Source organism: Caretta caretta, chromosome 1 (assembly GCF_965140235.1).
Source record: "Caretta caretta isolate rCarCar2 chromosome 1, rCarCar1.hap1, whole genome shotgun sequence".
NCBI classification, from domain to species: Eukaryota; Metazoa; Chordata; order Testudines; family Cheloniidae; genus Caretta; species Caretta caretta.
Window position 1 is genome coordinate 3,239,017 of NC_134206.1, and position 24,795 is coordinate 3,263,811.

The 24,795-nt window shown below is 55.0% G+C and overlaps 2 protein-coding genes across 2 annotated transcripts; both read left to right on the top strand.

Moving 5' to 3' along the window:
• Positions 1–10,537: 10,537 nt before the first annotated feature.
• On the top strand, positions 10,538–12,834 carry LOC125644053 (hemoglobin subunit beta). The gene is made up of 3 exons (XM_048867483.2): positions 10,538–10,698; positions 10,822–11,044; positions 12,586–12,834. Exons 1-3 carry the CDS (start codon positions 10,607–10,609, stop codon positions 12,712–12,714), a joined length of 444 nt encoding a protein of 147 aa, XP_048723440.1. The 5' UTR covers positions 10,538–10,606; the 3' UTR covers positions 12,715–12,834.
• A 9,482-nt stretch (positions 12,835–22,316) lies between these two features.
• LOC125643924 (hemoglobin subunit beta) lies at positions 22,317–24,577 on the top strand. The gene is made up of 3 exons (XM_048867247.1): positions 22,317–22,476; positions 22,594–22,816; positions 24,325–24,577. The coding sequence occupies exons 1-3, from the start codon at positions 22,385–22,387 to the stop codon at positions 24,451–24,453; spliced, it is 444 nt and encodes a 147-aa protein (XP_048723204.1). The 5' UTR covers positions 22,317–22,384; the 3' UTR covers positions 24,454–24,577.
• The last annotated feature ends 218 nt before the right edge of the window (positions 24,578–24,795 follow it).

Genomic DNA, 24,795 nt, shown 5'->3' on the forward strand with positions numbered 1-24,795 from the left:
TAGTGGGAGTTGCCATAATGGTAAAGGGCTTACAAATCTACAGCCAAAAAGTGCTTCATACGAGCTGAGCTTTACTAGTGGCATGGAATACCGGTACGTCACACCGCCCCCAGGCTCTTCAATCATGAAAGTTTTATTCCAGCTCATTAAAACGCTGCTGGCATGAACCAGCAAAGAGCATTTCCACAGACACAGAAGCCGGCTGACCTGGCCCAGGGCCGGCACAATTCCTCTGTGCTGACTCCGCAGGGATAAAGCACAAGTTACTTGGAGCAGTACCAGGTTGCCCAAAAGACCAGATTCTGCTCTCTGTGAAATGGGTGTAAATCTGGAGCATTGCCATTCAAGTCAGTGGGGTTACTCAGGTTTAGACCAGGCTACATGAGAGCAGTTTAGTCCCAAGATTGCAGAGTCTTTGAAATTCAGCCCCATGCAAAGGCCCAAGGCAAGGTCTGGGCCCCACTTAATTCAGTGAGGCCTTAACATGCCTCGGCCTCGGGCTGGGCTTCCGCACCAGGGTCAAGCTCCCTCTGCATGAAGATTCCTCCCCGCCCTTGTCATAAATCCCAAGGCCAGAAGGGACCACTGTGATCAGCTAGTCTGACCCCCTGTATGACACAGGCCAGAGACTTGCCCCCAAATCATTCCTAGAGCAGAGCAGTTAGAAAAACATCCAGCCTTGATTTAAAAGTTGCCAGTGATGGAGAATCTTCCACGACCCTGGGAAATTGTTCCCATGGTTAATTACCCTGCCTGTTAAAAATTACACCTTACTTCCAGTCTGAATGTGTCTAGCTTCAACCTCCAGCCAAAGTATCGTCTTAGACCTTTCTCTGCTAGACTGAGCTCATTGTTCACTATTTGCTCCCCATGCGTAGGTACTTGTAGGCTGTAATCAAGTCACCCCTTAACCTTCTCTTTTTACGCTAAATAGATTGAGCTCCTGGAGTCTATCGCTGTAAGGCAGGTTTTCCAAGCCTCTAATCATTCTCCTGGCTCTTCTCTGAACCCCTCGCCAATGCATCAACATCCTTCTTGAGTTGTGGACACCAGAACTGGACGCAGGATCCCAGCAGCGGTGGCACAAGTGCTAAACACCCTGGTAAAATAACCTCTCTGCTCCTACTTGAGCTTTGCCTCTTCATGCAGCTCAGGCTCACATTAGCTCTTTTGGCCACAGCATCACTCTGGGGGCTCATGGTCAGCAGATTATGCATCATGACCCCCAAATCTTTTCCAGAGTTCCTGCTTCCCAGGAGAGAGTCCCCCACTATGGAAGTATGGCCTGCATGCTTTCCTACTAGATGTAGACATGCAAATACGTTTATCCAAAAGAAGATCTATAATACACTTGATCACAGTTTATAAGCATCTTCCAGGGGAGAAAATACCAGGTACTAGAGGCCTTGTAATGTCCTGGAGAAAGACAGAACAAAAGCCAGTGGCTGGAAGGAAAAGCCAGACACATTCACCTCAGAAATAAGGCCCCAATGTTAACCAGTGAAGGTGACTAGCCATTGAATCAAACAACCCAGGGCAGTGGTGGGGTGTCCAACTCTTGCTGGTTTCCGATCCAGCCTGCTCACCTTTCTGGGGGACCTGCTTTGGCCAGACACAAGCCCTTGGGCTCAATGCAGAAGGAACTGGGTGAAAGTTAATGGTATGTGATATACAGGAGGTCAGACTGGATGGGTTAATTATCCCTTCTGGCTTTAAACTCCACAAAAGACTCAAATGCCCATAAGGCAGGCCAGGGCAACCCCAAAAGTTCCCAAGGAGACCAGGGCTTCAGGGTTTTCAGTCAGCTCGAGTGCTCGCAAGAAGGCTCAGCCGCAGCCATCCAGATGCAAGGACCATCTGCAAGAGCGAAATGAAAAATAATGTTTGCCTCGTTCATACAGCATAAGCGACTGGCTAAACAGCAGTTCTTCAGAAAAGGATGCGGGGATTACAGTGGACAAGAAGCTGGATATGAGTCAGCAGTGTGCCCTTGTTGCCAAGAAGGCCAATGGCATTTTGGGCTGCATTAGTAAGAGCATTGCCAGCAGATTGAGAGAAGTGATTATTCCCCTCTATTCGGCACTGGTGAGGCCACATCTGGAGGACTGTGTCCAGTTTTGAGCCCCCCTACTACAGAAAGGATGTGGACAAATTGAAGAGAGTCCAGTGGAGGGCAACAAAAATGATTAGGGGACCGGAACACATGAGTTATGAGGAGAGGCTGAGGGAACTGGGATTATTTAGTCTGCGGAAGAGAAGAATGAGGGGGGATTTGATAGCTGCTTTCAACTACCTGAAAGGGGGTTCAAAGAGGATGGAGCTAGACTGCTCTCAGTGGCACCAGATGACAGAACAAGGAGCAATGGTCTCAAGTTTGCAGTGGGGGAGGTCTAGGTTGAGATGATTTAGTTTGTGTTAGTCCTACTTTGAGCAAGGGGTTGGACTAGATGACCTCCTGAGGTCTCTTTCAACCCTAATCTTCTATGATTCTATGACAAGAGGTCAAAAGACCACTTGACCTGCAGACATGTGGTTAAAATCAATTGCTACCCCACATACAGCCCAGCCTGGACTAGGGGGATTATACCCTGATCTAGGGCTGGTATAAGGGGAAGGCCGTGTGGTTAAAGCATGGGACTGAGAGCCTGGAAGTCTGGGTTCTCTTCACAGGTCTGCCCTGGGCTTTCTGGGTGACTGTGAGATCTGTGGTGGGCAGGCAATGCAGAAGGGGAGAGAAGTCAGTCTGTCAGGCCTTGGCTCTGGTTGGTGGGGATGGGACAGTTTCTTTGCTTTCTTGCGAAATTAGGCCAAGATGTTCACCTCACGGGAGGAGGGAGTGACTTTCAGACAGTGGTGAGCACCCACCCTCTGAAAATTAGGCCCCTTTAAGGTTTACCAAGCTCGGCTCCCTGAAAGTGGAGCGTCTCAAATCACGAGCCACTTCTGCAACCCCTGCTCTTACGCTCGATAAATCAATCCAGGGATCAATCAGCCACTGGAATAACAGCAGCAGCTGTGCGTGAGCAGCAAATTCTAGTTGAGCCCGGGGCCTCTCGCTTTGCAAGCCCTGGGGCAAATTGCTGAAAAAGATTTGGGATGTTATGCGACATCGATTTCTGCCGCGTCAGAATTCTGACACAGCAGGAAGAGCAGCAGCGTTTCCAAGGCAGGGCCTTATCTGGGCCACAGTCACTTTCCTGTTCACGCAGGCTTTATTATCACGCTGCCCCAGCCCTGCAGCCCTCTAACCTAGGCGGTGTGTTTGCAGGCGGGGGTTACATGACTCAGCAGATCTGGGAGCCAGAGTTTGCAAAGTCATGGCACACTCTGCTGACACCCTGTGCTGGTCAGAGTGGCTGGGGGATGCGGGGCCAGCGTGCTTCCAGCCCAAGCTCTGGCAAAAAAAAAAGAGCAGGAATAAATAAAAGATCCCAGTGCAGGAGGAGTGAGTCGTGGGCAGCACTGGAACGGTCCCAGCTGAGTCTCCTGGCTCCAGAGCGACATAGAATCATAGGATACCAGGGTTGGAAGGGACCTCAGGAGGTCATCTAGTCCAACCCCCTGCTCAAAGCAGAACCAATCCCCAATTAAATCATCCCAGCCAGGGCTTTGTCAAGCCTGACCTTAAAAACCTCTAAGGAAGGACATTCTCCCCCTATCTCTTTGTCAAAGTCCCAGAATAAGGTGCCCGTCTGGCCTTATGCAGGATGGAGTCGGTGGGCCAGATTCTGCGGCCAACCACAGCTTAAGTGAGAACACAGCGATTCCCAGGGTGCGGGTTGTGGGAAGAAAGGGGACCCTCTGTGATCTGGCTATTCCCAGCAGTCAGAATGATCCTCTGGGGCTGTGGGCAGCTGGGTATAAAAACAAGCAAACTTCAGGCCAGTCCCCAGTTTGCCCCAAGATCTAGGGACCACACAGATGGCTCAGATCCCTCTCCCATCCATCAGACCTTCTGCAGGTGCAGCTCAGCCAGACCAGGGGATCTAGCCCCAGAGGTTATGAAGGTTTCATCGAAGAGCTCCTCCCGGAGCACAGAAGACCTGAGAGTTGAACAAGGACATTCTGAATGCTCTCAGGATGAGACCCTGGGGCTCCCAGCAGGTGTGATGTGTGTTTCAAGGCCAGACCCTGCTCTCAAATGCCTGTTTTGTGGATTGCAGAGATCCCTTAATCAGTCAGGGCTTCCTTCTGCTAGGAAGTTGTATTAAGGAGCAGATTAAACAAAGAGACCCTTGCAGATACAATCCATCATCAGACAATTCAGTTAGCACGTGAACCAGGGTCACACAGGCAGGGAATCACATTTACCCTTTGCCTTCTGAGAAACTCCAGACACAAAAGGCCAGATCCAGCTATTCAGGGAACTGGTGGAAATTGGATCAGTGCAGTTAGTGTTTGTCTTTAGGGGTTAGGAGGCAAAGCCTGTTCTCATTTACACTGGTGCTGATCCGGAGTGACTCCACTGGCTCTCTTGGTGTCACTCTGGATTGACAGCAGTGTCAGTGACAGCAGCATAGGACTCGATCTCTCAGAGGGTCTCATCTGCCAACATGGGCAGCATTTATACTTAGCCACCTAGGAATTGCCAAACCGGGTCAGACCGGGGCCTTCTACCCCACACCCTGCTTCTGACCATGGCCAGCACCAGCTGCTCCAGAGGAATAGACAACAGCCCTGTACTAGGGAATTATGGGCTAGCTGCCCCACAGGGAAAATGATTCCTGACCCCCAGGAATGAGAGGTGGGCTGGTGCCCTGAAGCATGAGGGTGTGTGGCCTAGATTCACAGAGGTACTTATGTGTTGCAATGCTGAGTGTTGTAGCAGCCAACCCTATGCCATCCCTTTTCAGGTGCCCAGGATCTCCAGGCACTTAAGAAAGGGGCTTTTAGAAATCAACCCCATAGCCCTTCCCAGACTCAGCAATGCAAGTTCCCCAGCCCCCAGGATAGAACCCCTCTCATTGGTGCACACGGCTCAGACTGCTGTGGGTAAAGCTGGCTTTAATGAGAAAAGGGCAGCTTGTGGTAGGGCTGGAGGATGCTGCCTGCTCAGAAAAAGGTTTAAGCCCCTGGTTCATGGCAAAGCGAATGCCCAGAGCAGGCAGCCTGCAGCTATGGGGCATTGCTCAGTGCCTGGGGGCTCTGTGTCCCAGAAAGGCTGCTAGACTCTCGCAAAGGGAAGCTGAGCTGGGATTCAGTCTGCCTTCTCCATCACGTGCCTCTGGTGCATCTGTGCAAAGTGAGCATCAAATCCCACAGTGCTGATGCTCACTTACACCACGGCCCCTTTATGCTGCTCTGCCTTTAGGGTCCCTAAAGTACATGCTTCTGGACATCGCCCATGCAAAGGGGCCTCGGGGTAATGGGCATCAGACTCAGTCCTTCTCATCTGGTAATGTCCCGCACTCACCTTGCACTGGTGTAAATGGAGCAAGGCCGTGGTGAATCAGCCCCTTTGGGCCTACCTGTCTAGCCCTGTCCATCTGCCCCCATTTCACCCACAACAGAACAGAACCATAGAGCCACAGGGCCAGAAGGGACCACAAGGGTCCCCTCGTCTAACCCCCTGCCAAGAAGCAGGACTGGCTGTGTCTAAAGAATCCAGAGACCGGGAAATAACAGGGCCCCCTTTCCCACTGTGCAACCCCAAATTTACACTGGTGTAACTCAGCCGGCATCAAAGGACTCAGACCCCCAGGAAATGAGCAATGCGGGGCGACCCCAGCCCGCAATGGGTAGCCTGTCTGCAGGCGAAGCTCGGCTCTGCTGGCTTGCGAAGCCCCCGAGCACACAGGCTGAGCCAGGGCGTATCTCTGAGGGCGGTCGTGCCCCTTGTCCCAACACCTTTATCGAAGGGGCCAGTTAGGGTGGAAGGGGGTTCACGCTTTCTGGGCGTGTGGCCCTGCCGGGCTGCTCTGGGGAGATAGGGAGGCAGCCAAGAGAACATGCACCCCCCCCGGCCAAGGCTTCAGGGCGTGTTGCAGCTGATAGTTTGTCTGTGTTGCTAACCTCGGGCTGAAAGGCAGCTGCTCTGCTGTGCTACACCAACCTGGCAATGACAAAGGGGCAAGGAGGGCTCTGGGGCAAGTTGCACCAGCTGAGAATCTGGCCCGATATAGCTGTACAGTGCTGAAAAGAAGAAGCCTCTCCTCCGACATGTTAGAGAAGGACAATCCCACTGGGGTTCCCAGCCTTTTGTCCCCTTGGAGTCACAGAATCACAGAAGATTAGGGCTGGAAGGGCCCTCAGGAGGTTCTAGTCCAGCCCCCGGCTCCAAGCAGGACCAACACCCACTAAATCATCCCAGCCAGGGCTTTGTCGAGCTGGGACTTAAAAACTTCTAAGGAAGGAGATTCCGCTACCTCCCTAGGTAACGCATTCCAGTGCTTCACCACCCTCCTCGTGAAAAAGTTTTTCCTAATATCCAACCTAAACCTCCCCCACTGCGACTTGAGACCATTACTCCTCGTTCTGTCATCTGCTACCCTTGAGAACAGTCTAGATCCATCCTCTTTGGAACCCCCCTTCAGGTAGCTGAGGGCTGCTATCAAATCCCTCCCTCACTCTTCTCTTTTGCAAACTAAATAACCTCAGTTCCCTCAGCCGATTCTGCTCCCACTCTGCCACAGCCCCCCCCCATATAAACCGCACCCTGCACAATGTCGCTTCTTTTTAATGGCACCAGTTAATAACGTAAAAGAAAAAGCCTTGGCCGTGGAAAATTAATTGAGATTGTGATTGTTCAGTATCACCTGTTGCATTGTTCCGTGCTGGTTGTTTGTACTGTACCAGGGCAGACTGGTGTGCGAGGGGCAGCCATCTGCAGGTGTAACGCTGATAGACCCCGCTCGTCGGGATCGAACCAGGGACCTCTCGCGCTGAGTGCATGAGCCTCTACCGCACGAGCTAGAAGCCACGACTGCATGGCTTCCAAGGAGCAGCCGTGTTAGTCTGGATCCGCAAAAAGAACAGCTGTAGCTCCCGAAAGCTTATGCTCAAATAAATTGGTTAGCCTCTAAGGTGCCACGAGTCCTCCTTTTCTAACTGCATGGTTGTTAGCTAAGGGTGTGGAGCGGACTCAAGCTCCCTCTCAGTGGTCTTGGTGCCACTAGCTGGGACAGGACCCCGCACCTAGGGGGCCTGGGGGGGACACAGAGCGTGCCGACAACTAGCATTCCCAGGCGTGTTGATTAGCTCGGATGACCTGCCCATTGAATGCGAACCGGACATGAGCCGCAGGTCTAGACAAAGCCACAGAGCCCTGGGGGTGAGAGTGGGCAGCAGATTTGATGCGAGTCTGTTCTGGATATATACACAGAGCTGCACCTGGCTGTGATATGACCGGCTGGTTCACCCTGCCTTACCCCAGGGTTGCCAGTGTCACTGCAATAAGAGGTTAAGGAGCCCGTACGTGGGACAGAACTCTTCTGCTGCTATGGAGGCATATCCAGGCCTCTGCACACTGGCGAATTTCATCCAGAGACAGCAATGAAGAAGCTACAATCGGCCCCGCGCTGGGCACCCGTTGAAGGAGATTGTCGGCGAGGCAGCACACGTATCACAGAGACCAGCAGCCGGAGCCCGCAGGTGTCAGCATCCTCAGCTCCCATCTCCACCAGGCACGCAGCAGCTCACAGGGGCCCCAATTCAGGAAAGCACTTAAGTGTGTGATTACCTTCCGGCACGTGCCTTCCTCCACCAGGGCCAGCACCGGGCCCGCTCAGGCCATCCTGCAGACATGGCTAACGCTGGTAGCCCAGTACTGGCCTGTAAGGCAGCGTCATGGACTATGAGCATTCGGGGTGGGGAGAAAGGGGTGTGTGTAGGTCCCTGCTGCTTGTGCAGGTCTATCCCCAGCCCTGTTTGCCAAGCTCCCCTCCTGGATCTCGCCCGGCTCATGAGACGGGGGATGGGGAGGAAGAGGGGAGGAATGGCCACGTTGCCAACCCAGCAATGTAGAACTGAGCAACTGAAGAATCTTACAGCTGCCCCCCTTGTGTTTCTCCTCCTCCTTGCTTTCCCCGCTTCATGCCCCTCGCTTGTTGCATCTTAAGAACATAAGAGCTGCCACACTGAGTCAGACCAGGGTCCATCTAGCTCAGGATCCTGTCTCCGACAGTGGCCCGGAGCAAGGTGTCAGGGGAACACACTGAGCAGGGCGACCATGGAATGATCTGCCCCTTCTTCCACCCCCGGCTCCCGGTGGTCAGCAGGCTAAGGTCTCCCCGAGTGTGGAGACGCAGCCCTGAGCCTCTTGGCTACCAGCCAGGTTCTTGTTTGAATGCTGAACAGAGTCCCCATCCCCGTAACTGAATCAGACCCCTCCTGGCGCAAATCCTTTGCTCTGGGGCTTAGGCTCTGCGCACGTCAGGGCAGCAGCCAGGGCTTTGCCTGCCTTTTTGTGGGGTGCCTAGCGTGTTTTGGGGGCACTGCAGAGATTCACTGCGACAGTCATATGAGCAATTATTATGGTTACTAATCTCCTTTGTGTGTATGGGCGATGCAAACTCCAGGGAGCAGAAAGGGCATTTCTGCCCTAATTCAAAGCTAAACGCCCCCCTGTTTCCTTCCCTCACCTCATGTCCCCCCTAGAAGTTTCCCACATTTTGAACCCAAAGACAGGAGAAAACTCCGTTACCCGGCAGCTTTTAACATTCATCTTTGGCAGGGGGTGAGACTATCAAGACCTTTAAAATGCTGCCACAGCTGGAATTCAGGTCAGGAAAATGTCTAATAAATGCTCGATTCAAATGTCTGGGTTGATCTTTGACTTCAGGGTGAGCTGGCAGAAATAACAAAAGGAAACCCCCTGGTCACGCTGTCTAGTCCCCATTGTGAGTTGAGGATGGGTCCTCAGAGTTCATTTCCCAGTGTGTAGTGTAGCTTTCTTTTAAAGAGTTCAGGTGGAGGGGGGTAGGTCAGGGGGTGTATGGCCGGGGTTGTATTGAGAAGTGCCTATATATGATTTAACTCTCTGGTTCCCAGTTCTTATAAAAACCATGGTCCTCTGAAGCCTGCAGGCCCCTTTAGCGTGTCGGGCGTGTGTGTACCTCAGAGATGGAAAACTCTAGCAACCTCTGGCCTGTGGTTTGGAAGATTTATCTGCAATGTGCAGCTGTGGCTCCTTGCGAGTTATCAGCCCAATGGGACGGGGCTGAGTTGTTCTCTGAAAGGGGCCTCTTGAGCCGGCTCATGGGTCCCAAGTGAAAAGGAGGGGTCCCCGTGCCAGCCTGTTGACTAGGAGTGTAAGACGGACACAACATGAAATAGGCCAGGGTCTCAGCTAGGCTGATTTGTGCCAGCGGAGGATCTGGGCTAGCGTTTTTAAATGTAGTCCCCAAATGACCTCTGTGAAGAGCCAGATCCTGAGGTCTTCACTGGGCATCATATTTCGCACTCGTTGACTCTGGGCTAAAGCCAGAGAAACACCACAGACACCCAGGGGATCAGCCTGGGAGGAGAAGGCCACCTGAAGAATCTGAAGAAGTGGGTTTTTTACCCACGAAAACTGACTCCCAAATAAATCTATGAGTCTATAAGGTGCCACTGGTCTCCTTGCTGAAATGTTCACTTTCCCCTTGTTTAGGCCCTAAAACACCTGTAACCACTCGAAATCATGGGCCTGACCCTCTCCTCCCCTGGAAAGTCACTTGCACCTGTGTCCCATGGGTGCAAAACATGATCACACTGATCTGTCCGGATTTTGTGTCCCATTCTCACTGCACATGGTATAAGGGAATGGAGAGCCCCGCCCTGCATTGGAAACTGTGTCGGTGGGCCAGATCCTCAGCTGGTGTGAACAGGCCCTTCATCATCGACCGCGCGGGCGCTCACTGACGCCGGCCGCGGGGGAGCCGACACCAGGCCTTTGTCCCCACCAGAGGGTCGGGGCCAGTCACCTGTCTGCCCTGTTAGTATGGCACACAGTCAACCCCGTGAAACCTGCCCCATTAGCCAACCCCCTGCCAGCAGCAATCCAGGAACAGTCCCCACCCACAGCCCCTCCACACGGTCAGGGCTGGCCCCTTGGGACTCACTCCAATGACGCTAGGGCCAGATCCTTCCCCGGTGTAACTCTGTTTTACTCAGTGCAGCTCTGCCAGTTTGCACTAGTGGAGGATCTGGGCCATTGGGAGCGGCACTTCAGAGATGTGTGGGGTTTGGGTCACCCCTCTGGGCAGGGGCGACTCCGCCCCCAATTTAAGGTCCTCTCTGGTCCTAAAGAGGAGACAAGGGTTAAGGGTGTAAGTGCCAAAGTCCTTTGTGACACCTCTGCCTGCTGGGGTCAATATCCCCCTGGGGACAGGGCCCTAGGGTGGGGGTGCTGTGCGGACAGCGGGAGAGTCCAGAGGGTGGATTTAGCATGTCCGTTGAGCGAGCCCTGGGATCCCGACTCAGCAGACCGCCCCCTGCATGGACGAAGCAAGCAGTGGAGTGTCCTCTCCCCAGCCCGCGCAGACCCCACCCCAGGGCTGACCAATGGCCGTGTCCACAGAGAGGGGGAGGAGCGGAGGCCGGAGGATAAAGGCCCCGCTGGGGGTCTGCCCCTCAGCTACAGGTTCCTCCCTCAGCTGCATCTGCAAAGGACCCCTCGCTCCTCACCATGGTGCACTGGACAGCCGAAGAGAAGCAGCTCATTACCGGCCTGTGGGGCAAGGTCAACGTGGCCGAATGTGGTGGCGAAGCCCTGGCCAGGTAGGCCCAGCCCCACGGCATCTGCCCCCCTGTCTCCCGGGCTGGCGAAGCTGCTGCTTCTGCTTCTGCAGGGAGGCTGCAGTAACCCTGCGTCTGTCTCTGCTCCTGTCTCCCTCTCTCTAGGCTGCTGATCGTCTACCCCTGGACCCAGAGGTTTTTCTCTTCCTTCGGGAACCTCTCCAGCCCCACCGCCATCGTGGGCAACCCCAAGGTCCGTGACCACGGCAAGAAGGTGCTGACCTCCTTTGGGGACGCCGTGAAGAACCTGGACAACATCAAGGCCACCTATGCCAAGCTGAGCGAGCTGCATTGTGACAGGCTACACGTGGACCCCGAGAACTTCAGGGTGAGTTGGGCTCCTGGGTCCCCCGCTTCGATCCCCCAGGACAGGGCAGGGCCAAGTGGTGGTTCTCCCTTTGGGGCATGGAGGAGGCCACCGGTGAGCAAGCTCCCAAAGGTGCACTGGGCCTACAGGTGACAGACAGTAAGTGACGCTGTATAACCCCGTACAAGGGGCCAGGCCTGGGGAGCAGGCTCAGGGGAGAGTCTGGCAGGATCCAGTAATGCAGGTGGAAATCTGCCAAGGCCACCTGGGCCTGGGATCCAGTGTCAGGAGGGATGGAGGGAGGAGGTGGGGTGCTCTGAAGGGGGTGGGGGCGTGATATGGGTTTGGTCCAAGAGAAGTGAGCGGGGTGCTAGGGGGAGGGATCTGTGGGGAGAAGGGCATGCTCGGGTGGACCGGCCCCTTTGGCGGGTGCCGAGCAGGATGTCCAGGGAGTGAAAGTGCTGCTCCCCCGTGATGACCCCAGCCCCACAGCGCTCTGTGCACAACCCCCCTGTCCCACCCCTTGGGCAGAGGACTGATGGGAGGGAGGAGGGAAGGGGCTAAGGGCCTGCAGGAGGAAACCACGGGGCAGGCCACGAGCGAAGGGCAGGTGCCAGTGGAAGCTATAGGGGCGCTGGGGGGGAATCACTGGGGTGGCGTTAGAGAGGTGGGGAGATGCCAGCGACAGACAGATACAGCGCTGATGGCAGGGGGTGAGGGGCAGGGGAACAACAGGGCCGGGACAGGTGGTGGGAGCAAGGGGAAGGATGGCAAGGGGTGGGTGCCAGAAGAGGGGAAGGATTTGGGGGAGAGGAAAGGGGTCTGAGCCAGGGAAGAGGGAGGAGAGAGCTGGTCAGAGTGACATTCCCCTGGTGCAGGGGACACCCCCTAGGTCCCACTTAGCCCCTATTGTGAGGACTTAAGTAGCGTATAGGTCTTCTGCTGGCCTGGCCCTGCACTCAGGGGGGCGGGGGGGGCAGGGAGAGAGGGTTCACCACGCAGGAATAGAGGAGAAGGCATGAGGAGTTAAGGTCAGAAAGACACAGATGGGAGAGAGAAGGAGCTGGGGGAGGCAAACGGGTAAAGCGAGCAGAACATAGAGATGAAACAGAGACTCTCACGGGGTCCTGGGCTGGGGAGAAATTTTCATGGCAGTGTCAATGCAGATAAAATCCCAGAGCCCCAAACTTCATGATCCATCCATCCATCCATCCACCCACCCATCCATCCATCCATCCATCCATCCATCCATCCATCCATCCATCCATCCACCCACCCACCCATCCATCCATCTACCCACCCACCCACCCACCCATCCACCCATCCATCCATCCATCCACCCACCCACCCACCCACCCATCCATCCACCCACCCACCCACCCATCCATCCATCCATCCACCCATTCACCTGCCCTCTCCCCCCACCCTGCACCAATATCTACAGATATCTCTCCACCAAGGTTGCTGAGCAGCAGCCCTTACTGCTCACAAGTGGCTAGAGAGACGTGGGGGGTTCGGAGCCGCGCTCACCAGGGGGGTATTTTCCTCCTCCTCCCCTGCAGCTCCTGGGTGACATCCTCATCATCGTCCTGGCTGCCCACTTCGGGAGCGAGTTCACCCCTGCCTGCCAGGCCGCCTGGCAGAAGCTGGTCCGTGTGGTGGCCCACGCCCTGTCGTACAAGTACCACTAAGCTCTCGGCAGGGACGTGCACGACAAAGACACCCTGCTCCATTCCAGGCGCACCCACGTGCATGGAAATGCCCTTTGGGTACCAGTGGCTGTAACAGTCAAATAAAACCCGTCCACTGCAGTGGGTCATGGTCCGTGTGTCTGTGCATGGTGCGGGATCCTGGGGTCAGGGGCAGCTTGGACAGGGGGGCTGGGAGACTTTATAAACAGGAAAGGGTTTCGCTCAGTTGCTGGTTCGTCTTTCCTGTTTTCTAAGGCGTGCTGCTTCGGGGCTTTCCCGGCATTCTAGCTATTATGTTCTTATATTGGAAACCTCCAAAGTGGGTGTAAAGTGGAGTTGTCGCCCTCTGGACAGCTCTATTCACCTGTAACTTCTTAAAAAATGGACGTTTCCAGATATAGCCAGTTGTCACTCATGTACCGCTCCCAGTGCCTCACCCTTTGTCTGTTTCTTTGCTTCTTTGGACTCCAAGCTGACAAACACGTCCACACACAATTAGCTCTGGGCATCTGGTCATGGAGGCTGTGAATGTGTGCATCCCCCGGTTCGTTCCCTTCCTCCCTGGGCCGTGGGGAGAACAGGATGGCCTGATTTGCCCCCAACAGCTGATAACACTTGTAGCTCTGCACTAAGACAATGACTATGATCAATTCTCATGCTTCAGGGCATCAGCCTGTCACCTTCAGGGGTCAGGAAGGAATCTCCTCCCCTTCCCCCATGCACAGTTGGGTAGATAAATTTGGTGGGGGGGGGATGCCTCTCTCTGAAGCATCAGAGATCAGCCACAGCTGGACAGGGTGGACCGGTGATCTGAGGTGGCCTGGCAAAACCTTTCTAGATGCTTGGCTGGTGGGTCTGGCTCACCTGCTCAGGGGACAACTGATGCCAGATTTGGGGTCAGGAAGGAATTTTCACCTAGGTCATTTTGGCAGGGACCTTGGGGGAGGGACCTTTGGCAGGGCCTGGGGAGTGGGGTCACCTGCTGGGATCATCTGGGTATATCTCACCCAATCAATTTGCTTCCATTATAGGGGGCCTCAGGCATTGGGGGGTCCCTGGGTCCATCCTGTTTGAGGCACACTACAGTAAGGACTGAAATGCTTTAGTCTAGCCCATGTCACTGGACTCAGTGCAGGGGTAATGGTGGAGTTCTCTGTGTGTGCAGGGTGATCTAATGGTCCCGTCTGGCCGTAAGCCCTGTGACACTATGAAACCACCTCCTGCTGAGAGCGGGTGCCAGGCATGGGCGTAACATTACACAGCTATGTCTGCATCTGCAGGATCAGGCCTTCAGGGCTCTGCCCTGTGCTGAGGTGCAAGAGCATGGGGTGGGCTGTCCCCGGGGGAGACCAGCTTCCTTTTGGGTGCTAAACGCAACGAATAACTCCCAGGTGAATACGGGCGCCATTCCCTCCAATGGGGAACTGTGGCCAGGTGATCCCAGCGGGCCCCACTGCCAGGAAATCAATGGCCGGAATTGTGGGGCGCGCCTGGCTGTCAGCCACCTTTGTGCCCGGGGGACTCTGGGGTGGTCAGGGATGGAGATGATCCCTGGAATATCTAAGGCAGCCCAGGGAGTTCTCAGTTACACCAGGGTTGTCTCTGAGCAGCTGTGCAACCCAGAGTGGCTGTAGCAACCCCTGACTCTAGCCTCCTTCTGCACTGGAGGTGGCAGGGGGCTTGGCTGTCCCACCTGGGGCCTGCCCTGGGTGGGGGTGGGGATTTTACAGCCCCTGAATACGGCTGGAGGGACCTACAGAGGCTGCAGCAGACGGGACAGTCCCTCCCTCTGAATCACGGAGCTGGAAGGCAAACAGCCAAACCACTTTGGTTTGGGCAGTTTACAACAAGTGCTCCCCCAGCCCGGCACCGCACTTCCAACTGACCAGGCTGAGAGACAGGCCCGGCACTGGGATGCCAAAATCACGAGTCAGGCCCTCCAAAGTCATGGGACTGGTTTTGAAATCACGAGATTTTAAAAATCTGTTGGATTCTTTCCCCTTTGCCTTCTGGGTATTGAGCCCGGGGGCTTGGCGGTTTCCAGGTTGTCTCCGCACAGGGCCAAACTGGGAACTTAAAAATCTGAAATTTTCCCACCCCCAAATGACTCCGGGAGCTGGGGCTTGAAGAAAAACACTCCAAATCAACAAACTGGTCAATAAACCAGAGAGATTCAGCAACGCCAGTTCAGCGCCATGCTTCGTACCCCACAGCTGGCCTGCATTTTGAGGGATGCCCAAGTCCCCTACATGCCACACAAGTCTGGCACCTGCCTCAGTTTCCCTGCTCTTACCAATCCCTTCCAGCTTTACCCGCGAAGCAGGAACGCAGGGCTGAGGGAACACAGGGCGCCTCCAGTCAGAGCGGCTGTTCGCACAGAGCGGAAGGCCGCACTCGCAGGGAAGGTGCTGGCTTGGCCTCAGCTCTAACCCAGACCTTGGGCAGCTCACTTCATCTCGCTGGGCCCTCGGGCTCCGTGTGCAAAGTGGTACGTCTTGTCTCCCCCTCCTGGTCCTGCCTAGCTAGAGGGCCAGGTCCCTGGAGCTGGGGCTGTCGGCCCGGCCTGGCCTGTGTCGGTTAGACGGGCAAAAGAATCATGCGTCAACCAACAGAGCCATGCCAGCCAAAGTCCCAGTGTCGACACATTTAGGCCGGCCAAAGAGCACTTTCCCCGGGAGAGCTTGTTTGTTTGGGGAAGTGGCATAAGTGATGCTGGCTAAGGTAGTCTTTGGCTGGTATAAGCTGCGTCTCCATTGTGGGGCCTGCCGCTACGGCCGGCCCCGCAGAGCTCTGCAGGCAAAGGCTTGCTAGTGCGGACAAGGCCTTGCTCTGCATCCGTACAGGGGCTGGATCAGCCCTGCTCTTGTCCGTGGGCCCTAGTAGCCAATGTAATGCACATAATTAACATGCTCCTCCTTGCGGGGTTTGGCAGCAGCACGGGGCGTCAGGGTGGATCGCAATGTCAGCAGGAGTCTGCAATGCGATGCTGCTGCAAACAAAGCAAATGCAACGTGAGGCTGCATGAGCAGAGGCAGAGCAGGCGAGTCATGGGAGGTGAGAGCACCGCTCCGCTCCGCGCTGGCCAGGCCTCAGCTGCAGCTCGGGGCCCAGTTTGGGGCTCCGATGTGTTGGAAAGATGTAGAGAAACTGGAAAGGATCTAGAGGCGCGAGACAAAGAGGATCCAAGGGATGGAGTACGAGTCATACGAGCAAAGGCTGAAGGAACTGGGTATGTTTAGCTTGGAGACTGGAGATTGAAGGGGGACATGACAGTGGTCTTCAGATCCTTGAATGGCCGCCGTAAAGAAGATGGAGGAAAGTTGTTCTCTCTTGCCACAGAGGGCAGGACAAGAGGCAATGGGGTCAAACTGCAGCTGAGAAGATTTAGATGAAATCTCAGGATAAACGCCCTAACTGTAACTGTAAGAACAGGAGGATAATGGACCAGATGCCTTGGGAGGTCATGGAGGGTTTCCAAAGGAGGCTGGGTCTGCTTGGGATGGGTCAGACGCAACCCATCCTGCCTCATGGCAGGGGTTAGACTAGCTGACCCTGGCGGCCCCTTCTCGCCCTGTGGCTCTATGAGTCTGTGATCATACCTGGCTCTCACATTCGAGCCCTGGCAGGCCCCCAGCCCACACAATAATCAGACTATGGAGCATCTGCCAGCCTCCCTGCCCCACCCTGACACCAATCAATCTACAGGGGCATTCCCCACCTCCATACATGGCACACCCTGTCCCCACGCCCCACCAGGTGAAGGGCTCTGGCCCAGGGGGCACTGACAGGAATTGGGAGCATTAAACAACAGTTACACAATATGAACCCTGTGCTTTCCTCTCCCCGGGAGCTGGGGAGTAAGGTCTCTGCATTGCTGGCATTGCGTGGTATGGCCAGCACACCGTAGAGCCTGAGCAAAAGAACCATAGAACCGTAGGCTGGAAGGGACCTCCAGAGGCCATCTAGTCCAGTCCCCTGTGCTGAGGCAGGGCCAGGTAACCCTAGACCATTCCTGAGAAGCGTTTGTCCAGCCTGATCTGACAAACCTCCAGTGACGGGGATCCTACAACTTCCCTAGTAACTGTTCCAGAGCTTCTCTGCCCTGAGAGTTAGAAAGTTTTTCCTAATATCAGACCTAAAACTCCTCGCTGCAGTTTAAGCCCATTGCTTCTTGTCCTGCCTTCGGTGGCCACAGAGATCAGTCCTCTTTATCACACGCTTTTACATCGCTGAGAACAGTTACCATGTCCCCCCTCAGCCCTCTCTTCTCTAGGCTAACCAGGGCCAGGTCTTTCAACCTTTCCTCATGGGTCAGGTTTTCCAAACCTCTGATCCGTTTTCTTGCTCTCCTCTGGACTCTCTCCAGTTGTCCCCATCTTTCCTAAAGCGCGGGGCCCACAGCAGGACACAGGTCACAGCTGAGGCCTCACCAGTGCGGAGTGAAGCAGAACAATTATCTGCCTTGCCCTACAGGCAACACTCTTGTCAATCCACCCCAGAATGAGATTTGCTTCTTTCGCAATAGCATCAGACTGTTGACTCATGTTTAATTTGTGATCCACTATAGCCCCAGGTCCGGTAAAGCAGTATGACCACCTAGCCAGTCATCCCCCAGTTTGTGGCTGTGCCTTTCATTTTCTCTTCCTAAGTATAGTGGTAAGTTTCCCCTCCCATCACGCGGGAAACCGGGGTTCGATTCCCTGACAGGGAACCATCTGGAACCCACACACCTCCTGGGTGTGGTGTTCTGTCCCATCTAGTGGCACTGAGATCACTTAGAGATTAATGAGTCTGCTCTACAGCCTTAGCTAAGAGCCATGTGGCATTTAGCTCCAGAGGTCCCAGGTTTGATCCTGATGACCGGGGTCTGTCGGTGTTACAGCTGCACTTGTCTTTTTTGAATTTAATCTTGCTGATTTCAGACCAATTCTCCAATTTGTGAAGATCAGTTTGAATTCTAATCATAGAACTGAAAGGGACCTCAAGAGGTCATCTCGTCCAGTCCCCTGCACTCATGGCAGGACTAAGAATTATCTAGACCATCCCTGACAGGTTTTTGTCCAACCTGCTCTTAAAAGTCCCCAATGATGGAGATTTCACAACCTCCCTAGGCAATTTATTCCAGTGCTTCACCACCCAGACAGTTAGGAAGTTTTTCCTATTGTCCAACCTAAACCTCTCTCGCTGCAATTTAAGCCCATTGCTTCTTGTCCTATCCTCAGAGGTTAATCCTGACCTCCAAAGTGCTAGCAGCCCCTCCCGGCTCGCCGACGTCCACAAACTTGATACGCACTCTCTTCACTCCATTATCCAAGTCATTAACGAAATGTAGAACAGCACTGGACCCAGGACTGACCCCGCCAGGATCCCACTAGATACGCCCTCCCAGCTGGATAATGAATCATTGACAATGATTCTTTGAGTACAGACTTCCAACTGGTTGTGCACCCACCATACAGTAATGACATGTGACCGCACTGCCCTAGTTGGCGTGGGGAAAGTCCTGGAGGACGGTGTCAAAAGCCTCACCGCAACTGAGATCTCTCGTGTCTACTGCTTCCCCCAGCCGCTAGGCCAGTTACTAAGGGTCCAATTGAAAGACCCACCCCCCATTCCCTCCAGCAGATGTGGGGGTGGGAGGGATGATGTTAATTGCCACAGCTCACAACCCTGGGGTTCGGAAGGACAGCTGGTGCCCTGCCCGAGGATATCCGCATTCACCCTTCCCCACAGCAGGCTACAGAAGAAGGTTAAGCCGTAGGTTTGTTTTGGGCTTCAGGCTACATCTAGCTCCAGTTCCTGTTTCTGGCCCAGGGCTAGTCTGTAATGCAGGCTCTCCCGAGTTCCATTTCTGGCTCTGACGCACTCTCCCTCTGTGGACTTGGGCAACTCCCGTCCCTGCACTGTGCCTCAGTTTCCCCAATAGTACAATGGGGTGAAGGATCCTGACCTGCCTTCCAGGCAGGGTAGGGTTAATAAATGTGGCTTGGAGGAAGCGTATTTTGCCACTGCCTTACGTGACTAATTTACCATGCCATTAGCAATAGACACTGATACAAACACACAGCCCCTGCACCTCACGTACCCTGCTGGCTCCCCAGACAGTCAGACAGACTCAGGTTCCCGTTCTCAGGCCCTGAGGACAGAGCATTATTGGCCACAACTGTGGGACTTTTTGCCAGACAACACAAGGAAAGGAAGGTCTTGCAGCTAACGCACCGGCCTGGGGCTCAGGAGAGAGGGCTCAAGTTCTGCTCCAGAATCCTGGTCAAGTCACTCAGTTGCCCCATGCCTGGATTTCCCACCTGTTCAATGGGCACCACTCAGCTGCCTCCTTCCCTGGAGAAGCAGCCGTTTCTGCAGGGAGGTGCTTAACCGTGGGCCTGTCTCTGTTCCTGTCTCCCTGCCAGCCTCGCCAACCCCCTGGCGCCAAGGTGCTCAGGTCTTGTATCTATGCCAGTGGGGGATGAACAGCGCACCCACGAGAGACAGCTCAGGGGAACCTCCAAAGCCTCTCTGAGTCGGTCACATGCATCAATACACGGCCGGTGCCACCCGTGAAAGGGGTCAGGGGCTCCAGGGGAACTTGTGGGGAGAGGGGCCAGACAGGCTGATGGGAAGAACGTGCAGCCTGGAGTAGCCAGAGGAGGGAGTTGCACAAGTGGGAGAAATCAAGAGTGAAGGAGGAAAGGAGGCAGGAGGGGAAGGGAAAGGCGGGGTGCGAGACCCAGGAGGTGGTTAACCACCAGGGCAGCAAAAGAGGAGGGGGGAAGTGAAGCGAAAGCCAGCGCTGGAGAATGAAGAGGCTGGAACCAGGGGAAGTGAGGAGGGACTGAAGCAGCGGGCGGTGGAGCGGAAAGGACAGCAGAGGCCCTGAAGGAGAAGCGAGTGGGATCGGAGGCAGAGAGCTAAGGGGAATGGAGGAAATTCAGGATCCCGGGGAGTGCCCCATAGGAAGTGTGATGGCAGACCCTGGGCTGTGACAAAACCACTCCCAGCATCTCACCGAATACTTGGATAAATAGAGACTAATTCCTGTGCTGGGGGGATTTTACCACCTCTCTGGGTGGGAGTCCCGAGGTTAAAACCCTCCCGAACAAACCTAGAAGGTGCCTGAGCCCTTGTGTGACTTTTGCCTTTCCCCGCCTGGGAGGGAGGGCAAAGTCAAGGGGGAAGAGAGAGATTTAAAGGGGGGTGGGGAGGATTTTCTTCCTTCTCCCCTCCAGCTCCCGGCTGACTCCTCATCGTCGCCCTGATGGCGTTCACTCCTGTGTGCCAGGCAGCCTGGCAAAAGCTGGTTCCATGTGGTGACCCACGAGTGCCACAAAACCCGCCGCTGGGACCCACCAGAGCAAGACAGCCTGCTATTTTCCAGGCACAGCCCCCCTCAGGGAAATACCGATGGCCAAACTGTCAAATAAAAACCATCCCCTGCAGTCTGCCTGTCGTCCCTTAGTCTGTATGTGCTGCGGGCCCGAGGGCCCGGGGAGGGGCAGGGACGGGGTGCTTGGACATTTCATAACCAGGAAATGGGGTAGCTCATGGCTTGTTTTCTAAGGGCTGGTGGAAATGAGACTTCCCTGCACTCTGAAAGTCGTACATCCAGCAGGGCAGTACCAGGGAGTAGTCAGGCCTGTCACAACTGAACACACACACACAAATACACAAGCACACACAAAGAAATACAGAGAGAGAGAGAGAGAGAGAGAGAGAGAGAGAGAAATACACACACACAGAAATACACAAGCACACACACACAGAAATACACGCTCTCTCACATACACACACAGAAATACACACGCACACACAGAAATACACACACTCTCTCTCTCACACACACACACAGAAATACACACACACAGAAAATACATACACACAGAGACACACATAGAAATACACACACACAGGGAGATACACACACAGAGAAATGCACACACACAGAGAATACACACACACACAAAAGTACACGCACAGAGAGAATACACTCTCTCACACACACACAGAAATACACACACACAGAGAAGTACACACACACAGAATACTCTCTGTCTCTCACACAAACACAGAAATACACACACACTCTCTCTCTCACACACACACATACACTCTCTCACACACACAGAAATACACACACAGAGAGAAATACACTCTCTCTCTCTCACACACACACACTCACACACACACACACAGATGTTTTAACAGGACAGTGTATAACACCACACAGGTGTCATGGTGCAAGAAGGCTGCTGCTGCTTCCGCAGGTGTGGTGGGGCTGCTCACGTGTGTAAAGTTACTCGCACGCACAAGTGTCGGTGGGAGCAGGCCCCGGGACTGGGATGGGAGCGCTCCTTCTTTTCTGTGTGCACCAGCGCAGCCAGCTTGAGAAAGACATAATTGAACGGTCAATTTACTACCCACAAAAACACCCGGGGGACGTTCACTGCGCCCTCCCGTGACGAATGCCCCTTCCCCCTTGCCCCTGCAGATCGCCTGCCTGCTAGTGTAGCGATCACCAGGCCCCAGCCCCCTCTCGACGCTCGCTAGGCCATGGCAAGGAGGGGCAGGGGGAGTTTCCGTACCCCTGTGTTGTGCATGCTCTTTTCCGCTCCAATGCAGACACACGGTAATCAGGTGAAAAGATGGAGGGCCTGGCCCAAAAGCAGGCCCTGAAAGTATCTGCACGTATTTAAATCAGTGACTCACAATAAAGACTGCGCTGCTTTTTCCCTGGAGAGCCAGGGCCCTGCCTGGGCTGCCCCATAGCCTAACATCTCCTTCGGAGCCTGACCCAAAGAGCTGGGCAGCCATTGGCTCCCGCTGGCTCTGGATCAGGCTCACAATTGCTGTGTCTCAGGTGACCCAAGGCCCGTGCGTGGGGCTGGATGGAGGTGGAAGCAGACGCCTAGTCCAACACAAGCACGTCTGCCCTGTGCCCCCCGCCCCCTCCATGGCTCAGGGCAGCATGCAAGGGCTTTGTCCTGCTCTACAAAGCTCTTTACCAGTGTGGACGTGGCTACCCAGAGCCGGCCTCACAATGCGTGGCCCCTAGATGACGCCTTTCCAGAGGTCAGACCCATGTCCCAGTGACCAGGCCCCGGGACCCGGGCAACCCTGGTGCTCTGGTCATCGCCCTTACCCCGTCGGGCGGGACGGGGCCCTGGGGCTGGGCAATAAATCATAGCTCATCTGACTGGCGACCATACTAATACGAGACCGAGGTGTGCCCAGAGCCGACCGGGTTCAAATCAAGGGGGACAAGCAAATGTTTTCATCCAGCCGTCACCCGGGACTTGTTGCCCAGGGTGAGCCTTCCTTTGAGGGGGTGAGCGGGGTGGGCGCAGTCCTTAGGTCTCAGGCTAGACCTCTGCACCACCCCTTGGAAGCTGGGTATGGGAGCTGCCTGGCCGTAGCCGGGAGAACAGATGGAGGGGGACCTGAACTCTCCGGCTGCATTAGCCCCGGGCACTTTGCCCCGCAGACCACACCCCAACACACATTGCCTCCTCCCCCAGGCTGCCCTGGCAGTGTTGGCCCCGGGCCCGGCCAATGGCCCTGTGGGATAAGATGAGGAGGAGCCGTGGTTAGGGTATAAAAGTCCCCGAAGGGGACTCCAGCTCAGCTACTGGTTCCTCACTCAGCTGACACGCCGAGCAGATCCACTCTCATCACCATGACGCACTGGACAGCTGAAGAGAGGCACTACATTACCAGCATGTGGGACAAGATCAATGTGGCAGAGATTGGAGGTGAATCCCTGGCCAGGTAGGCCCAGCCCCATGGCATCTGCCCCGCTGCTTCCCGGGCTGGAGAAGCTACTGCTTCTTCAGGGAGGCTGCACTAACTCCGTTTGTGTCTCTGCTTGTGTCTCCCTCTCTCTAGGATGCTGATCGTCTACCCCTGGACCCAGAAGTTTTTCTCTGACTTCGGGAACCTCACCAGCTCCAGCGCCATCATGCACAACGTCAAGATCCAAGAGCATGGCAAGAAGGTGCTGAACTCCTTTGGGTCTGCCGTGAAGAACATGGACCATATCAAGGAAACCTTCGCTGACCTGAGCAAGCTGCACTGCGAGACGCTGCATGTGGATCCCGAGAACTTCAAGGTGAGTCCGGCTCCGGGCTGACCCCTCTTCCCAGCCCCCTGCTCATCCCCAGAGCATGGCCAGCAGGAGCAACTGTGGCCATCCTTGGTTCTGGGGCAGTCACTTGCAGGCAAACTCCCAGGAGAGCAGGGTCAAAGGTGGCCTCCCAGGTAGTGGCATCAGGAGCGCCATACCACCCATGGAAGTGATACCAGGCTTGGATGATCAGGGTCTTCACCAGTGAGGGCTCAAGGGGAAATTCTGAATTGTCTCAGGTTCAGGGACCCCTGTGACAAATCTGCCGATGCCATCTGTGGGAGAGGGCTAAACATGAAAGGCATTCAGATTGGGAGGGAAAGTTCTGAGTGGGGAAAGCGTAGAGAGGTGGGCAGCAGGCAAGGGGATGCGCCCGTGGGAGTGCTTCTCCTACAGGCAGGAGGTTCACGCGCGTTGGGGGAGTGGCAGCAAAAGCCTCAAGGGACAGGGTGAGGAAACCACGAGGCTGGCAGGAGAGAGACGAGGAGGGCATGGAGCCATGGTATGGGAGGGGGAAGAAGTCAAAGTGTGGTAACGGGTTCCGGGCGCAGGCAGGTGACTGAGGAAGAGGAGGAGTGGAGGCAGGAGGGGAAGAGAAAGGCAGAGAGGGATGGGGAGGAGGTGGGTAAAGTGAGGGCAGCCAGGAGGAAGCATAAGGAAAAGTGAAAGCAGCTATGGGAGCAAGAGGAGGTCTGAGCCAGGGGGTGTCAGGAGAGAGACCATCAGCCTGGAGGAGCCAGAAGGACAGTGTATGAGTCAGAAACAGGAGAGACGCAGGAGGAAAGAAGAATGGGATTTGGCGAAGAGACAACCCAGGCATGCCGGTGAGTGCCAGGAGCTTTCTGGGGTGAAACGCATTTCCCGGCAACTCTTTGGTAGCACAAATTCCCACCTCCCTGAATCCTGATATTGCAGTTACTGGGGGCTGCTGTTTGGATTTGTGCTCTGGGCCCGATGCGGGAGGGGAGCATCCTGGCTCGGCAGGTGTCCCAAGGCTAAGAACCTCATGGAGCATTTTGGAAGGCACCAGGTGCTCAGTTTCATGTCATTCTGCAGAGACACACAGGCTCCTCTGAGCAAGGAAGGGCAGTGAGAAATTCCACTGGCAGAAACACCCGAATGCCAGAGTCCCCCTGGAGTTTGTAACACCAGTGAAAGAGGATGGTCTGGGCTGGGGTGAGGCTGGCATGATGCAATGGAGGCTCAGGCCAACAATCCATATTCTCTATATAGGGCCTCCAAGAGTGCCCTAGAGCTACAGAACCAGGTTGCTGGTTAATGTTCTTTAATGGGCTCTCCTGGGGAGGGAGGTAAGTGAGTTTATATTATAGAGTGGAAAGGAGCACAGTCTCCAGATAGATTTATGAACTCCCAGAATAGTTCGAGGACTCCACAAGGTAAATATCCCCTGCACCTGCCCTGAGATCTGCAAAGAGAGAGGTGGGAGTTCGGAGCGGTGCTTACCTGGGGGTATTTTCTTCCTTCTCCTCCAGCTCCTGGGCAGTATCCTCATCATTGTCCTGGCCATGCACTTCGGGAAGGAGTGCACTCCCACCTGGCAGGCCGCCTGGCAAAAGCTGGTCAGTGCAGTGGCCCATGCTCTGACCCTCCAGTACCACTGAATCATCTGGAGGGACCCACCAGCGGGAGGTCTCCAGATACCTCCCAGGCTCCTATGCACCCATGGGAATCCCCTTCTGGGAGTGACAGGCTGTAACAACCAAATAAAAACCTTCTGCTGAAGTCTCTCTGAGTCCCTGTGTCCATGTGTACATGGGTGGGGTGGGGGCGAGGGGCAACGAGAACCGGGGGGTGCTTGTAGGTTTCCTAGAGCGACAATAGGTCAGTGCCTTCACTGGTTTGTCTTTCTTCGCTTCTAAGGGCCAGGGCCCTGTGCTCTGAAAACCAGCCTCACAAATCAACAGGGCCAGGGGACCTCCAGGCCTGCCACAAGTGAGCGCACT